Source organism: Nannobrachium achirus (genome assembly GCF_963921795.1).
Source record: "Nannobrachium achirus genome assembly, chromosome: 22".
NCBI classification, from domain to species: Eukaryota; Metazoa; Chordata; class Actinopteri; order Myctophiformes; family Myctophidae; genus Nannobrachium; species Nannobrachium achirus.
This window is the reverse complement of record NC_137829.1, coordinates 2982647-3002205: the sequence shown is the minus strand read 5'-3', so window position 1 is coordinate 3002205 and position 19559 is coordinate 2982647. Positions and strand designations below refer to the sequence as shown.

The 19559-nt window shown below is 41.9% G+C and overlaps 1 protein-coding gene across 1 annotated transcript; it reads right to left on the bottom strand.

Annotated features, from left to right (window-relative positions):
- Positions 1–1550: 1550 nt before the first annotated feature.
- On the bottom strand, positions 1551–16509 carry LOC308308154 (hemopexin-like; the record flags this gene model as incomplete). The annotated part of the gene is made up of 9 exons (XM_080753519.1): positions 1551–1777; positions 3221–3368; positions 4275–4408; positions 4696–4791; positions 9874–10086; positions 11008–11161; positions 11706–11890; positions 12819–13064; positions 16503–16509. The coding sequence occupies 9 exons, from the start codon at positions 16507–16509 to the stop codon at positions 1551–1553; spliced, it is 1410 nt and encodes a 469-aa protein (XP_080609645.1).
- Positions 16510–19559: the final 3050 nt, after the last annotated feature.

The following is a 19559-nucleotide window of genomic DNA, read 5'->3' as shown; positions in this document are numbered from 1 at the left end:
AGTAAGTGATCTACTTCCGGGTCATGTATCGCTAACTTAATACCAAACCACTTGGCCAAGATGTACTACTTATGTACTAAATATAGCTTAAAAATTCAAACACCCATGTCACCTTTGCAAGATGTCGTTTCCAAACCTCTGTATACAGTTGTATTCGTTATTACCCTCATATTTTGCCTCTGTATAAAATAGCCTCAAGTCGACCCGGAAACAGTTAGCCAAATAGCTAATAGTTAGCTCACAACTTTCCACTTTTCTCTTTCACCTCAATCGCAGTAACATCCGTACACCACGTCATCGCATCACCAATTTTATTTTACCCATATTTGGCCATTACACACACCACACTGCCGCAACATGGCGGTGAGGGCCGCGCAGCGGCCTGAACTCTAGACTTTTCGGGCCGCAAACTTCTAGTCTCTTTACAAATGTGGATGACTGGCTTCCTTCAAAACAGGCCTGAAAATATTTCTGGAGGCCAAAAGCTCAAAATGCTAAGTTGATGAATTGAATACTGTAGAACCACAATGGAAACAAGTCTACAGGACCTTTTTGTGTTGTCCTTTTAGCTCAAACGACTGTACCTCATGCTGTTTACCTCATGCTGTTTACATTTCTGACTAATAAAGTATTCAATCAATCAATCAATCAATCAATCAATCAATCAGAGCAACATATTCAGGTATGCAGGGCAGACAATGTAGATAGATACTCCCAAGAAATGGATAATAGGCCTACATATTGCCTAAATGAAATTATTATAATAGTAAAAAAATTAAACACACAAAAAGTAAATGAAACATTATATAACAAATATAACTTAATTAACAGCAAATACACGTAAATTGAGATTAACAAATTGATCACATCTTGATTCATCTTATTTCTCCTGTTTCTGGAGAGAATGTTGTTGGTTGGACATACTGTACACTACAGTAACTGTGCCTGGCCTACCAAAGAATCGACTGACTGATCCCTGGTTAGCAGTGATAGATAGATAGATACCTTTATTATCCCAAGGGGGAAATTCAGTTACCCAGAAGGATTGGTTGTGGACGTGCTCCCTCACATACTTTGTTTGTTTTGCTGAAATGCTCGAGCAAAGGTAACCAGCTGGCGCCAGGAATTTGAAAGAAACCTCACATTAATAACTGTTGTGATAACAAGACTAAAGATTAACAGTGTAGTACCATTTTAGCCAGTTGTTTTCAAAATATTTTATTTATTGTCATTGTTTTGTCCAAGTTGTAAAAGAGAAAAGGAGCGATCAGCTACCCCATAACAAAGGACATTCCACAGTGTGACTAAACTCTGACATTATTGTTCAGTTGCAGAGAGAGAGAGAGAGAGAGAGAGAGAGAGAGAGAGAGAGAGAGAGAGAGAGAGGGGATATACTTTCAGAACAAAGTGAACAACTGGAGAACCCAGCTGTATCACTAAAGTCACAGCCAGAAAGCAATCTAACACTAACGATGATACTTTTTTTTTTTATCTCAAGAGATACTTGGATGATGGTCCATATACACGGTACTGTGTGCGCACATTGCCACCTAGTGGTCACAGCCAAACATCTCCAGTGACACCTTGTGTGGCTCTGGTCGGATCCTGCTGTAGGCGAGCAGCATTGGAGTCTCATACTCAAAGTAATCTGCTCCCACAAAGACCTTGATGCCGTGAGGGCCACACATGGCTGCGTCCACCTTAGGGAAGGGCAGCCTGGCCTCTTTGACCACAGCCCTTGGGGTGGCACTCAAGTCAATGTCGAACATCTGATTGCCTGTAGGAAAGCACAGCATATAGTGTCTGTCAACATTATAGCTTTTTGCAAATTATATTGTTGTGGCATACTAGAGAATCATTTGTTTCAGCACTTGCCTAGGATTATAACCATGTTATTATGAAATTGGAAAATGACAAGTTTTGGTTTGATTATTGTCATTTTATAACAACAGTCACAAACATTTGAATCCTGGAGCATTCCTATTCTGGAGGGAGCGTTCACAGAAAATAGCTGAACTACAAGCTCACAATGCGTTGAGTTGCGACACACTGTGAGCTTGTAGATCGGCTCGAAGAGTTTAGGGGTAGAGGGGGAAAGCGGCCCTGAGGGACCGTTTTAAGTCTGTTCCTAGTAGTTAGAGTTATAGCGAGTAAATGCAGGGGACAAATGACACAGCGTCTAGTCGGCGACCTGGCCAACTCGGGAACGATGTAAATAGGGAATGAATGCCCCGCCCTTTAATGCAAACCCCATTATACCTGTTGTCATAGGACCCGTTTTGACCATCTGTTTGCCTGTGTCCATTTATGCCCATATATGGAGATATCTGTTATCTGTCTGTCTGTCTGTCTGTCAGCGTCCATTTTCTGGGTCCATTTTATGCCCATATATGCCCATATATGGAGATATCTGTCTATTTGCGTCCATTTCATGCCCATATATGGAGATCTCTGTATCTGTCTGTCTGTGTCCCTTTATGCACGTATATGGAGATCTTTGTAATTCTGCGTAAATTTTATGCCCATATATGCCATTTGCGTCCATTTTATGCCCATTTATGGAGATCTCTGTATCCGTCTGTCTGTGTCCCTTTATGCCCGTATATGGAGATCATATATGCTATATATGGAGATATTCAGAGATGTTTTGTTGACTCATGTGGCGTACGTGATGTCAGAGCCTTTTATGAAGTGATGTCACAATGAGTCAGAGCTTTCGCCGATTTCCTCCGGAACAGCCTGATGTCAACAATCAACCAAATAAACCAACAATCAAATAAGGAGATTCCGAACGTTTCGCGCCGGTTCGGGAAAACCGCGCGTCGGGTCGGGTCGAGACCCGGCACTGCACTCCGTGCCGCGGCGGGGAACGCGCGTGCCGAATCTGAAGCCGGTGGGACGAACGGTTCTCGAGATACGCGGATTACATACACGCAGACACGCAGAGACTTCTCGCATTTATAGATAGATGTGCAAATATACAGTGAAAAAGAAACACCCCAAGGATTGGGGACTTTTCTATTCTATTCTATTCTATTCTATTCTATTCTATTCTATTCCATATTAATTATATTGAACTGACTTTAAAATACAGAAAAGTATGAAATACAGCAACTATTGACAACCTCATTGTGCAGATACACTATGTGAGCGTACCGTATTTTCGTTTGCCAAAGTACAGTCACATTTTGCCAGAGCGATCCACAAGATTCCATCATACCTTTCACAACATGCAGGACAGGGTGTTCTCCACAGACAAATGTAGCATCCACTGGTCCCTGGATGCCAAGCTCCTCCTTCAGGGCTTTGGGGTAGCCCTCGACAAGGTCGTACTGCTCACCAGACTTGTACGCAAACACCTGGTCCTCCTGTCATGCAGAGGAGAGCAGAACACAGGACGATATTATTCCAGGATTTTAAATCATCGAGTCTTCTAACTTTGAGACAAGAAACGCCTTTATTGTCTCCACCCGTTTGTGACAGAGTCAAGGAAACCACTTACACATTGCTGCTGCGCGAACACAGCAGCAAGAACTGTGAACTGTTAAAGAAGGCTAGCGAATCAATGGACCCTAAAGACTACAAACCATTGACCTCTAGACCTATTGCACATATAAACAGAGCTGCTACCTTTAAACACATTTTAAATCGGAGTCTTACTGGTTGTATACGATTTAAATTGTTTTGAGAAAAAATAAATGCTGCTATTTGTTCCAAAGCGACCGCAAAAGATTGCTGCTATTTGTTTCAAAAATCTTTATACCCTTTATACAGTATAACATGTACAGTATATAACGACACAATGTGACATAGCTCTGTTTACACAATGCTGTACAGTACCCCCTCCAACTGTATATGCGTTCCCCATTTTCAACTGTTTTTATTAGGTATATCTATCTATCTATCTATCTATCTATCTATCTATCTATCTATCTATCTATCTATCTAACTTATGTTTTCTCATGCCAATAAAGCTCACTTGAATTGAATTGAATTGTGTTAGTAGCATTGCTGAGAGAAGATGAGAGGGACACACTTAAGAGGAAGAATGGAAGGAAGGCAGGACCACAAGTGTTTCATTACGCTTGGCTATGTGTTATCCTGGGTTTAAGTGGCATTGTGATTTAGCTCACATACCTTTTACCAAGATAAAATCAAATCAAATCAAAATGAGTATAATGTGTATTAAACACTACACACTGACAACATAAACCTTCACTACCATAGTTACAACTAAAGCATTGGATGTCATTCCTTCTCCCTGGTGACCTCACCTTGATGATGTAGAGCAGGCCAGCATCAGAGAAGGCTGCATGCGCATCACTCTTCACCTCCTTGAAGGACTCTGAGATGGGGGTGGCGTGCCAACCGTCTGTGCTCGCCTCATTTTCACGAAGGAAGTAGTCACCTGCCCAGAGAGAGAGAGAGACAGACAGACAGACAGACAGACAGACAGACAGACAGACAGACAGACAGACAGACAGACAGACAGAGGGCATGACAGAACATATGCAAAGGGGGTGAAAAAGTTTACCCAAATGGCCCTCACAAATTCACGCTTTCCAAGAAGCAAATCTCATGCATCCCCCACACCACACGCAAATAAAATACTGAGTGTTCATTTAACTATGAGTGTGTAAAGGAACCAAATGGACCTGTAAAATAAACACAATTTGTGTCAGTGCAGTCACTGACCTCTGAAAGCTACTGCCCTCTCCAGGCCATCAGTGGCAATGGCATCCAGAGGAACATGACTGCAGCGTTCTCTCTCAGTGTGGTTGCTCAGGCGACCTGTGCAGCAAAACAAATCGCTGCAAATTAATAACTAGAAATATTAAAATATACACAATCCTCCAGATATACTTTCAGCTGTAATGGAAATGCCTGTTTAGTCAGGCATTTTCTAAAATGTTTTGCCATTTTTTTTATATTTCTGGGGGGAGAAAAAATCTTATAAAGACATGCCCAGGATGAAAGTGATTAACCCATTCTTGCTATTAGGAGCAGTGGGCCGCTATTGAAGCTATCATTTCTTTCTGCATGTTTTTATTGACGATGAATACCTTTGAGTTGTTATGTGGAAATAACAACTCAACCACACCCCCAATACAAACCCCAAAATCAATCCTCCAGTTCTAGGCAACACAGAAGCGGGGGGACTTTCTTCTTAAGGTATATTAATGACATAGTTCAATGTTGAAAATGGGTGGGTCTCCCCTTTAAAGGAGTAGTTCACCTCCAAAATGACCTTTTTTCTATTGATTACTCACACCATGGAGACTTAAGTTAGATAACATTTCTTTCTATTTGTCGCATTCCTAAGACAACATTTTGATTTCAGTGAATTTACCCCCATTGTTTCCGGATGGGGACCCAAATGCATTCGGGTCCACATCCGGAATCAATGGAGAGTACATTTATTGTAATACATTTTTTGTCTTAGGAATGCAACAAAAAACTAAAAATAGTATTCAACACTTCCGGACATCACCATGGCAGGACGTGTTTTTCGCTCACGCTCCGGAACCAAAACACCAAAGGCTTGGTTCATCCCACATTTTCTCCTATTTCTACTATGGATCACGGATTTATGCTATAAATCACCACAGATCCTAACACCAATGGAATACGAGAATCTTTTATGGGAAATGGACAAAACGGACGAAAAACACAGTGAGTTATATCTTCTTGCCAAAACGGTAGCTAAGCACCCGAGCTTTGGATCTCATGTTATTCAATCTTTGCTGGCTGCTAACCGGAACAAAAGGGACAAACCCCTGAATGGTTGTATGAGTCGATCTTTGATCTTCTTATTATTACTGCAATCAGGAGATATAGAATCGAATCCAGGGCCTGTAGCTACCAGACAGATGACCCGAAGACTAGCTGCTCTCGCTACTGCAGCTGGATTGACGACGGCAGATCCTTCTTTGTCTGTGATCAGCGAAGCTAACGATGCTAACTTAGCTAGCTCCTCACTGATGAATCCTGAGGGACTAACAACGGGCTACTCCAGATGTCCTGACCAGCCGACCTCCGACGATCACACGGCAGTCGCCTCCGCGGACTCACGGATCGTCGAAGGACCCCCTGGCTCACGGACCCCCGGTGAACCCTCGGCGATCGCCCCCGCATGACTAGCTCAGCACGAGACCAGCATCATCAACGCAAGTCACGCAACACCGGACCCCGGCGGCCCCACCGACCCACCCGACCTGCAGACGCACCCGGCGGACCCCTTCATGGACCCGGCGGACCCCCTCATGGACCCAGCACCCCAGAACAGAGTCTACATTAACTCTGCTCCACGCTGGCTAACGGAGAAGGCCAGAGCGCTGTTTTCAACCTGGGTTAAATCGGTGACCACGGGCCCCCACCACCCCATCCCCCAACTTTTCATGGAGACCCCTTTGTCCCTTTATCCCCCTCTGAAGCCCCCAGAGACTGCAACCAACCCCCCCTCCCCCACCGACGCGAACACTTCCATAGACCTCGCCATGGACTTTGCCAGCCGCTTTGTGAAAAGAGGTATTCATATTATGCACTTAAACATTAACAGTTTGTTTGCTAAATTTGAACAAATCAAGCATATGGTTCACGAAGGTAAGGTCCATTTTCTAACCTTCTCAGAGACCAAACTTGATGACTCTATCACTGACTCTCAGATCGAAATTGACAACTACTCGGTCATCCGAAATGATAGAAACAGATTTGGTGGTGGTGTATGCATGTATGTTCATAACTGTATTAAGTATATCCCCCGCCCTGACCTACAACACAGCTCTTTAGAAACTGTATGGGTGGAAGTGATTCTTAAGAAAGCTAAAAACATACTAATCGGTGCCATCTATAGACCGCCCGACCAAAATGATTTCTGTGAGTTACTGGAGGAGAGCCTTGCACCGGTGGACAATGTTGAAAAATACATTATTGGCGATTGGAACATAGACATGCTTCGTAAAGAAGCTCCTCTATTCAAAAAGTTCAATAAGCTATGTAATCAACAGGGTTTCACTCAGCTCATCACCAAGCCAACTAGGGTTACAGATAACTCTCAAACCACCATAGATCTCATTGTAACCACAGACAAATCTAAAGTCTCCGCGAGGGGGACTATTGAATGTGGTGGTCTAAGCGACCATGATATCATTTACTGCACCCGCAAAATACATAAGTCCAAAGCTGACGGCCACAAAACAGTTGAAGCTAGAAACCTCAAAACCTACTCTAGCGAAGCCTTTAACCACAAACTGGAGAAATCTGACTGGTCCCCAGTACTAGCTAGCACTCAGGTCGATGAAGCCTGGCTAGGCTTTAAATCCATTTTCAACACTACCCTAGACGAAGTGGCTCCTTTGCGTAGGGTCAGGGTTAAAGCCCGCTCACAGCCATGGTGGAATTCGGAAATCTGTGAATCAATGAAACTCAGAGACAAAAAATACTCTGAGAAACGCAAATATAATCACAAACTCAAAAAAGGCCCCAATAAACACCTTAAAGCCAAATTAGAAATAGTCAGTTTAGAGGCTAATAAACTGAGAAATCGGACAACCTCCTTAATCCTTTCTGCCAAAAAAAAACTACTTGGATGAGAAAGTTGAGGAAAACATCCACAAACCACGAGACCTATGGAAGCTATTTAAAACCCAGCTAGGCTGTGGTGCTAAACTCAGATCCATAGCCAGCAACATATCCATCCAAACTCCCATAACCCTCCTCACTGATAGTCTTGATGTAGCCAAAAATCTCAACATCTACTTCACCTCCATGGCCAAAAATCTGGTCAATAAACTGCCCGCTCCATCTGGGCTGTTTGGTGTTAGGCACATCTTGAAATTCTACAGGAACCTTGGGGTATGCAAAGACAACTTTAAACTTGCCACGGTGTCAACTGATGAAGTGTTTAAAAAACTGCGCACCCTACCTCAATTCAAGGCCGCTGGCCATGATAAAATTGCCCCCAAATTTCTCATAGACTCAGCTGCCACCATTGCCCCAATCATTACCCATATTATTAATCTATCTATCAAGCAGGGTTATGTCCCCCAGGACTTCAAATTAGCCAAGGTAACCCCCCTGCACAAAAAAGGCAGTAAACTTGACCCTGGCAACTACAGGCCAATCTCAATCCTTAGTTCCATCTCTAAGGTAATGGAAAAAATTGTCTATGAACAGGTGGCTAAATATCTTGAAGAGAATAAACTGATCTACGAGTTCCAGTCTGGCTTCAGAGAGTCCCATTCCACAGATACATGCCTCATCTATTTGAATGATTACATCAAACGTGAAATTCACGATGGCAAATATTGCGGCATGGTCATGCTGGACCTCCAGAAGGCATTTGACACCGTCGATCATTCTATTCTGATTGAAAAACTCAAAGCTATTGGTCTTGATAGCACAGCAGTGAGATGGATGCACTCTTACTTGGTGGGGAGGGAACAGATGGTGGAAGTCAACGGAACCCTGTCCCCCCCCCTCCCAGTAAACTGTGGAGTACCTCAAGGGAGTATACTAGGACCACTGTTGTTCTTAATATACGTAAACGACATGTCATCTGCTTGTGACTGCAATCTGTTTCTGTTCGCGGATGACTCGGCTCTCCTAGTCTCAGGCAGAGACATTTTGCAGGTTGAAAAGGCCCTTAACTGTGAACTTAACAAGATCTGCACCTGGCTCAATGACAACAGACTCTCAATTCACCTAGGCAAAACTGAATGTATCCTCTTTGGATCTAGTCAGAAACTTAGCCTAGTTGAGAACTTCACAATTAAAGTAGGTGACACTGTGATAGAAAGAAAAAACCACATCTGCTACCTGGGTTGCATCCTGGAGGCTAACCTATCCAGTGAAAAAATGACCACCAAGGTAATCAATAAAGTCAATCAACGAATTCGCTTCTTGCAAAGAGTTGCCCCACTGATCAATATTAAATCCCGAAAGACACTAGGAGGTGCTCTTATTGGGCCCCTCATTGATTACGGAGTCCTTGTCTGGTATCGCGACGCCCCAGCTGCCTTAAAGCTAAAGCTCCAAACAGCCCAAAACAAACTAATTAGGGTTGTGCTTGGTCTCCCTCCTCTGACCCACCTTACCGAGCACCACCACGAAAGCGTGGGGTGGCTCAAAGTAGCTGACAGAGTACAGCATCTTGCAATGGGCCTGGTGTACAAGATACACTACACCTCCAAGATTCCCATGTACCTGACAAACTACTTCTTAAAGGTCAAGGATGTTCACGATCATAACACCAGAGGCAGCTCCACTAATCATCATCAGCGTAGATTTAACACTAAACAAGGCGCTAACTCGTTCTCCTGCTATACCATCAACATGTGGAACGCCCTTCCACAAGCCCTAAAGGAGAGCAAATCCCTAGCCTCCTTCAAAATTGGTATGAAAAGTCACCTTCAGACAGCAGCTACCCGTGACTTGTAAATAGACTAAGCCCCCATGCTCCCCCCCCCTTTTTCTTTGTATTCTGCCTTTTGTATTTGATGTTATGCTTTTGAAACTGATATTATCCTAGATAAAGTACTATGTTCTATCCGTCTGTCTTTCAATGTTATATGAGATACTTAAAGTGTGGTTCCTGTGGAAATAAGCCTCGGCTTTCTAGGATCTCCTTTTAGTTGACCTTGTACCAGTGATTTGTACTGTCATGAAACTGTACTTTTTTCTATTGCAAACTTCTAATAAATTCTTCAATCAATCAATCAATCAATCAAGTCTCTATGGCGTGAGTAATCAATAGAAAGCAGGTCATTTTGGGGGTGAACTAATCCTTTAACTCCTGGTTAAATTAGCCGGCACCTCACTCACCTCATGGCTCTTTTCCCTGTGTGAGAGACTCAACAACAACACCACACTCACCAAAGTTGGGGCACTTCATGAAGTAGTCGCGTGCGTCTTTGGGGTAGACGCCGGTCACAGAGCCGGTGACGGGGTGGAACTTTGTAAACTGGTGTCCGTGGAAGCAGTAGTAGTGGCTCTGCCACCGCAGGGCAGAGGTGCAGTTGGACAGGTGAGCCCAGTGGCTGCTCTTCACCCTCTTTGTGTGGGTGTTATAGTGGAACACGTGACAGCCTGGATAGACATGCATTCACACAAACCGTTTTAAGTTGAAGTACTTTGAGTACTCCATTCTTTTTACTTGAACAGTGTCTGTGCTCTGTTTGAGTTGCTGTTTATGTCAGATTGCAATGGCTTTTTACTTTTTTAGCCACTTAAACCCCATAATACTTCAGTTGGTAACAGGAAGAGTGGGCACCAAGGACAAGTGGGCACCTTGATTGGCTATTTTTCCCCAAAATGTTAATAAATATATGGAAAGTGTTCTTAACATGCTTAAACATTCACCAATTAAAGGAGTAGTTCACCCCGACAATGAAAATGTTTCTATTGATTACTCACGCCATGGAGACTTGAGTTCAATAATATGTTTTTGTATTCATTGCATTCCTAAGACAAAAAATGTGATTATGGTCAATTTAGCCCCATTGATTCTGGATGGGGACCCAAATGCATTTGGGTACCCATCCGGAATCAATGGGGATAAATTTATTGTTATACATATTTTGTCTTAGGAAAGTGACAAAAAACTAAAAATATTATTGAACTCAAGTCCCCATGGTGTGAGTCAATAGTCAATAGAAAACAATTCATTTTGGAGGTGAACTACTCCTTTAAGGCCTAATACTGCAAAACACCGTAAATGTTCAAACCATGCATACTTTACATTAATTCAGACCTTTTTCTTTTTTTTCTTTATTTTTTTACATTTTGGACATAATAGCCAATTTTAGATCAAGGTGCCCACTCTTCCTTAGTGCCACCTCTTCTTGTATCCCTTTTGACTGGGGTCTCTCAGGGGTCTGCTAAATACACCAAAAGTTACAGGTTGCAGCTTTATAAAAAGGATCTGGCTGGGTATAGTAGGACCTGCAATGCTTCTAAACCTTTTCAAACATTTTATAGATAGAAAGTCCATCCACGTCGGTCATTTACCCTTGAAGAAGATAACAGAGTCGCGAACGCATTCTCCCTTGGGGCACTCCACGGCAGCGTCGATGTTGTTGGGGACTCCAGGGAAGGCTTCAGAGATGTTCTTGGGGAATCCCTCCTCCAGTGTATGGTCATGGTAGCTGAACACCTTGTCATTCTAGAGCAGCACAGACAGGAGGCACTGCTGCAGCAAACTTTAGCTGTTATGCCACAGTATCTAACAATCACAGTAATTTTAAATAATACTATTGTAATTATGAAAATGTCTTTGTGAAACGAACAAAAGCAAAACGTTAAATGCAGTAAAACGTATTTAATGATGTCTCTGTGTGGCTCTAATAAACATACATAGCGCTACACTAGGGCTACATACACACAAGTTGTCCATAAGCAAATAAAGAAAACAGGATAACAATAAATGAGCAAAATGTGAGAATAGGTTGTGCTTGGACGTTCAGAAATTACCATTCATTTTTTGTGCCTTAACCAAAACAAAATGCTACATTCACCAAACGTGACTGAAGGAGAAGCATCTTCAAATGTAATTATATTCATACACTAATAATAATCACAAAACCCTAGTGTCCCAGAATAGGGACCTACAGTATAGGGTTCATGTAGATCGGGACATTAATTGTAAAAGCATAGTTTTGCCCAGTCAACCTTCCTTGGGTTAACAGGGTGTTAGGAGATGGTCCTACCAGGAAGAAGTAGACATGTTTGTGTTCCTTGTCATCTTCAGCGTGTTGAAGACAAACGGCAGCGTCAATGTTTCCCAAATGAGCATGATGTTCCTCTAGCTCCTTGTAGGAGCCATTGATCCACTCAGAAGGTCCACTGAAGCCCCTCCACATGTGGTCACCTTTAGAAAACATGTTGAACTGACCTTGACTCATGTTCAGAGAAATTTGGTCTTCCCACGGGATTCAAACTTACAAAACTGCATTAAAGGTACACTAGGTAAATTTAAACCTATATTTTTAACTCTTTTACTGCCATTTAGGATGTCTATTCTGCTCACTCAAGGCCATCAAAGTAGCTTAGCTTTGCGATTTTATTGAAAAATAACCATCCATTATTATCGCATCTCTCACGGACTCGCGGTAAAAAAACACACAATTATGGGAGCCGCCATTACGAAGCGAGAGGCTCACCCCTCTCTCTGGGTTGCACCAGTTTTCAGAGAATAGAGAAAGTAGATTCAGGCTAAAAAAAACGTGATCCCACGATCCCACCGCCATTATTGTGCGCTGAAGATTACAGACTCGTTACTGGTGCAGCTTCTGCTGCAGACACCTGTGCCACCCCCCATCCCTCTGGCTGTATTTTGGTTCTGTTCCACTGTTTATGTTGACATTGTCCTTGCAGGGACAGCAAGGTCTGTGAGGGGAGGGGGGAGCTCGGCCAGAGCTCTAATTGCTCCCTTTGAACGTCAAAGGGGTTGTGCACCGAGTTGATTGATTGGGCCATAACTTGTTCTGTGCTCGGTAGTGATCTCTCTAATCAATTAGAGCATCAAAGACAGCTACCTGTTTGATGCCTGTCAGAGAGGGGAGGGGGCCCCTCACAGACTGTACTGTCCTCAAGGGATGAATGTCAACATAAACAGTGGAACAGAACCAAAATACAGCCAAGGGGATGTGTCTTTCTGCAAGGAAACGCCCCAGCACAATAACAAAGTGGCTGATAAAGGGAAATGACTGCTAAAACAATGTATATACATAAATAGGTTTAAAATTACCTACCTTTGAGCTATATTCACAATTTTTCAACATTATTTGGAACATTTCCTGTTATGGAATGTATTTTTTTACCTTTGAAGAAGTAGGTGATTCCTTGGGCATCTGGGGCGATGGCATCAAACTCAATGCCCTCGCAGCGATCGAAATGAGCCACATGTTGATGGTCGTCATGGTGATGAACATGACCTTCATGGGCGTGGTCGTGACCCCCGTCGTGGTGATGATGGTCCGAGTGGTCGTGATGATGGTCCGAGTGGTCGTGATGATGGTCCGAGTGGTCGTGAAGATGGTCCGAGTGGTCGTGACCCTCATGGTGATCTGCGTCAAACAGCCATCAGTCAGAGAGGCTTAGGCCTACACAAGTATAGTGGTTTAGCTAAGATTAAGATTCCTACTATTTGTCACATACATTGCTGTATGAGAGATTTGCTCTCCGCATTTGACCCGTCTCTTGGAGCAGTGAGCCGCAGCCGTGCCGCGCTCGGGAAATCAGTAGTGGTGATCTAACCCCCCAATCCAACCCTTGATGCTGAGTGCCAACCAGGGAGGCACATGGGTCCCATTTTTACTGTCTTTTGGTATGACCAGAGCTGGGATCGAACCCCAACCTCCCAGTCTCAGGGCGGACACGGACACTCTAACCACTGAGCTGGTTAAGTTAAGCAATATTACTCGAGAGGGTGTGTGTCTTATCATGAATATCATCACTGTTGTTAAATAAAAATGTCTAATAACAATCAGTTTTGTATTAAAACAACATAAACCAAGCATGGTATTGTCATTTTGTGTTTGGTTTTTGAATGTGCAGTAAGTGAGGGGACACACTTAGCATCAGTTTTAATCAGTGTCAACTTTATTTGACCAAGACAGTCATCTATAAACAAACTAAAACTAAAACTGAACTTCACAATCAAAGTGGGTGACAAGGTGGGTGGGTGACAAGGTCATAACACGAAAAAACGAAATCTCTTACTTGAAGCTAATCTTTCCAGTGAAAAGATGACTTCTAAAGTAATAATTAAAATCAACCAACGAACTCGTTTCCTACAGAGGATCGCCCCAATGGTCAATTTCAACACACTGAAGACCATAGCTGGTGCAATAATCCAGCCCCTCTTTGACTACGGAGTCCATGTATGGTATCGTGACGCCCCACAAGCCCTGAAAACTAAACTCCAAATAGCCCAAAATAAACTAATTAGGGTCCTACTTCACCTTCCCTATCAGACTCACCTCACCGCTACTCACCAGTTAAGAGTGGGGTGGCTCAGAGTAGATGACAGAGTACAGCAACTTGCAATGGGCCTGGTGTACAAGATACACTACACCACTATGATACCCAAGTACCTGTCAAAATACTTTATAAACATTAAGGATGTCCATAATTACAACACCAGAGGCAGCGCCACAGATCACTTTCAACCCAGAGTCAAAACCAACAAAGGGTCTAACTCTTTTTTCTGCTATACCACCAAAATGTGGAAAGCCTTACCGAAGGTCATAAAGGAGTGTGGATCACTAGCATCCTTTAAAATTGCCCTGAAAAATCACTTACAGGCAGCAGCCGTTCGCAACTGGTAAAAAAACTAACCTAGCCCAACCCTACCCTCCCCTGCCCCTTCTTTGTATATACTGTTTGTTTAGACTTACTGTTTTCTTTTTTGTTTTTCTTTACATATCTACTGCATAGTACTGTGTTCTATTTGTCTGTCATTCAATGTTATATGAGATACTTCAATGGTTTCCAGTGGAAATAAGCTTAGTCTTTTCATGGATCTCCTTTTAGTAGACCTTGTACCAGTGAACTGTACCGTCATGAAACTGTACCTTTTCCTATGCAAACTTCTAATAAAGTCTTCAATCAATCAATCAAATCAACTTCATGTTTCATCAGGAAGAAGGTTGATTGTTGCCAAATTAATTGTAAAAGAGTGCATTTTATGTTTTGTGTGTTAAAAAAAGATGCCTAAAAGCATTCTTATCCACAATTCTGCAGCTTAAAGCTTTGAAGATACTGCAATCTGTTGACCCTTGTCTGTATTGAAGAGCCCTCACAAGAAGCCTTCAAAATTACTCAGTTTACCCAATGGTGTATTGCCATGTTGGGCATAAACAAGAAGTTGAAGGGTGAATTTAAGTCTGATAATGATGTACCATTTTTCAAATATTATATTTCGGACAAAATAGACAATTTCACATGGAGGTGCCCACTTTTCCTATGCCCGCTCTTCTTGTATGCCCGTTAATATAACATAATACTGTAACTCTACTTACCAAAGCTATAATAAATATGCATGACAATGTCGCCCTCTTGTGGGTATGAACATGAATTAATTTCTGTATTGCTGTGTGACATTATGCTTTGCATTCTGATCCTCACATGTCTATATTATGATTATATTGCAAATTAATATGAGTGATATGAACTGTTTAATTTAGGATTTAGCCGTTTTCCTCGTTTTTATATAAATTGCTGACAGCTGGTGAAGTTAAGCTCATGAAAATGCAATAACAATAAATAAACTGCCATGGAGGAAAAGGCTAAATCCAAGCCTATTTCAAGGGTCTTCCACCCAGTATGATGTGAGTGCAAAGAATGTGGTAAATGTGACTTTAGAATAATAATTGTAGTCTGTAGACGCCATTACCATTTACCAACCTCGTAATTCTCGTGTGTGATCAGAATTTGATCAGTGGTAATTGGAGATTAAAAGAGATAATTACTCTGTAATTCCACTATGATTGATTGATTGATTGAAGACTTTATTAGAAGTTTGCATAGGAAAAGGTACAGTTTCATGACGGTACAGTTCACTGGTACAAGGTCTACTAAAAGGAGATCCATGAAAAGACTAAGCTTATTTCCACTGGAAACCATTAAAGTATCTCATATAACATTGAATGACAGACAAATAGAACACAGTACTATGCAGTAGATATGTAAAGAAAAACAAAAAAAGAAAACAGTAAGTCTAAACAAACAGTATATACAAAGAAGGGGCAGGGGAGGGTAGGGTTGGGCTAGGTTAGTTTTTTTTTTACCAGTTACCGTGACTAAACAAAACTCTCGATATCAACATTATCATTGGTTTGTTGCTATGGAAGACCAGTTTCCAGCAGGGGAGGGGACGAGCTCTAAATAGCATACTTAATATACTAGATAGATAGATAGATAGATAGATACCTTTATTATCCCAAGGGGGAAATTCAGTACTCTGATCTCACTGTTCACAACAGCAGTGGTTCAATTGTGCATGTGTTACACTGTGGTGTTTCTGTCTGGGATTGAATATGTCCATGTAAATATAATCAGGAAAACTGTGCCCTATAATCCCCTACAAAAAGAGAAAAAAGAAGCGCTGCAGGCTCTCAGAGACGGGTGTTCTTTGGTGATACTTGTTGTAGGAATATAATTATGAACAAAAAAAGTTTCAATGAAGTACTGCTAAGTTCCAAAGGTGTAGACATAACAGCAGACTTACAGAGAAGGAATTTCCAAGGCACTCCGTCGTTGGTGAAAAAATATAATTTATTTTGAGCAAGGCAACAAGTTGACCGACGCGTTTCGACCTACTAGGTCTTCATCAGGGTCTTGTATTTTTTCACCAACGACGGAGTGCCTTGGAAATTCCTTCTCTGTAGGTCTGCTGTCTACACCTTTGGAACTTAGCAGTACTTCATTAAACTTTTTTTGTTCCCTATAATCCCCTCTTGTGATATTTGTGACATGTGGGCAGTGTATAATTGAGTGTTTACCTGCCATCATGACATCCAGATTCCTAAAATTAAATTACAAATACATCATGTTAGCCAACAGTCACCAGATATTCAGTATTGATAAACATTAACGAGCTGTGTGTACCGGCTTACGCTATATAAAACAAGCATCAGTGTATGTATTTTGAGACATCTCGGTCTGCAGTTTCTCAAGATACAATCGTAAGTATATTTCACAAGGGAATTTAGGTCAGTGGTTCGCAAAGTGGGACCTGTGGACCCTTAGGGGTCCATGAAGGCGGTTCCCAGCTAAATTGCATCGATATAGAGTATGTTTAACCACTTTAACCTTATTTTATACTTTGGCTAAACATTTGTTTGATATTTTTGATAGAATCTGAAATATTTTAACACAAATATTCTCTTATTATGGGGTGTCCCTGGCGCAAAATAGCTTCAAGTGGGGGGTCCAGGGCCAAGTAACATTTTGGGGGAGAAACTCTGCTTTAGGTAATACACAAAATAATCACTGCTGTTAAAAAGCACACATGCTCATCTGACCTTATAGATCAGTGGGGCCCACTGCTGTTAAAAAGCACAAGGTTAGGGTTAGGGTTAGTGGGGCCCACTGAGAACTACTGACATTCATGAACAAACACAAGACAACACGGCTTATCTATTCTCTGCATATTGTCACTGTCGTGTCGGTCGGGCAGATGTCCAAAACCGCCACTTTTCAGGAATTGCGAAAAGGAACCCTCTGTGTGCCTACTCTAGTCTACACCCAAGGCTTATATAGATCATCTATTTCTGGTTTGGTGTAGAGGGACACCCGATTTAACATGAATTAAGCCACATATTTAGTGTGGCTGTTATAGGCAACAAGACTATTGTTCGAGTCCTAAGGTTTTCTGTAAACCTTTATGTCACTTAAAGTAACCCTTTTTTCATTTAACTTTTCTGTAATCCCAAAAGTCAATTGAGTACATAAGTGCAAGAGTCATAAAGTGTGAATCCTCATGCCTCATTCACATACAGAAAAGCCAAGCTAATGGTTTGCTTGGTAATTCAATGTATTCTCTATGCAAACCAGCTTTTAAAATTTCTGAAAAAAAAAAGCTTGGACATTTTTAAAGCTGGTTTGCATAGAGAATACATTGAATTACCAAGCAAACCATTAGCTTGGCTTCTCTCAGTGTGAATGCAGTGGAACTGGCCCCTGTAAAAAAAAGTAAACGTACCTACATACAAATTACAATGTTTAATTGTCATAGTCAATCTGAATGACTATGACAATTAAACATTATAATTCAATTCAATCACTCATTTAGCTGGGAGACCCCCATCAAATCCCCTCAAGGACCCCTGGGCTCCCCGAACCCCACATTCAGAACTATGGTTGACCGTTGAGAACCACTGCCTCTACACAAAACACTTAAAAAGCATGGGGCAAAATGCTAAAGCAACACATTCTAAAAGGACAATTAAACACAATAAAAAATATCTATTAAAAAAATATATACAAAATAAGCTCAAACTGAATGTGGCGGTGTACTTACGACGGGGCAGCAGAGCAGAGGGCCACAGCCAGGCACACACACACAGCCTGGGGGAGCAGCATCATGCTGGTCGGTCCTCTGAGGTCCAGGAGACGCTGGAGAGAGAGGGTCCACAAACAGAGACTAGTTCTGGGTGAAAGGTACCCTGGATAGTGCCTTTTATACCCCAGCCAAAGGACCACGATTGGGATTTTAAAGCCCCATTCAGGAATTTAACCACTTGCATCCATGTTCTGGGGGGAGGGGGGGGGGGACATCTGCCAAAAAATTACAGATCTACAAGCTCAAGACTTGTGAGCTTGTAGATTGGCTATGTTCGCTTCGAGATTTGGTGTGGAGGGCCAAAAAGAGCAGACCAAGTACAGAGCTGACCCCGGTCAACTAAGTATTAGCTTGCCAAGTAAAGAGGGTTTAAGTGGTTAATTATTCATTTTTTTCATATTTTTTTTAAATCATGTTAATTCAACGTTTAACAAACCTAATCAAAGTATCTTTATATACATAAATACATACTACATACAAATTATAATGTTTAATTGTCATTCTGAGAGCTTTATATATATATATAGGTGGCAGGGTGATCGTTTTTGTTAACAACAGGACAGTGGAACGGGTCTTTAAAATGTAAGGGGATGGGTGGAGCTTTGTGTGACTGACACGGGAGGTCAGCGGGAGTCGTGGGGTGATGACAGGGTAACTTTACAATGATGGGGGAGTGCGACGCGGAGGGGGGCAGATGTTTCTTATCTTAAGCCTTTGAACAGGGGGCTACCCACTGACTCGTGAAGCATTTCACAAGAGGTTTGTTTTTTCTCTCCATGTTAAATAAGCATGACAACCTAGCCTGGGTCTCACAATGATATGTAGGCTAAAACAGATGATAACAGGTTGTGAAAGTTCATTTTAAGTTCATTAAACTAAAAATATCAAAACATGTATGGTGTTTGTCCTTGTGTCTACGTCTTCCAAAAAGTGTTGAGTCATGGCTGGATGAGAAAATAATATCTGCGCATGGGAATTGAAGCTTCCTTTTTTTATTACAGGAAAAATAAAGTGGGGAAAAAAAAGCTTTTGCCTGAGGGAGGCCAGTCTGCTTAAAAGGTTGCTAAAATAAAATTAGAGAGCTTTAATTCCAGTGTGCAGATATATTTTATCGGCTTTTCCTGGACTCATTATTTTATCCAGCACCAGGCCTATGTTTGGATTTATTTCATAAGCACACAAAAGTCCCTCATTTTCTATAGAGCTGAATCATGTAACCATCTGTTCTTCAAATGCCATCAGAAACAGGGTGTCCCTTGTTAATGCTTTGTCATTGGTTCATGTGTGAAGGTCAAAAAACCAGTTGCACCGGATTCGACCATACCATGGAAGAGCAACAGTCACAACACAATGACACAGCACACAAGATTTTGTATACAAGTAAAGTACAGTGTACATCTACGGGAAAGAAACCTCTTCTCAGAGATATGATGTGGATAATGGATTGAAAGGTTTTTTAGAGTTAAACATAGGCCTAAGGGCAAGAAAAGTTATA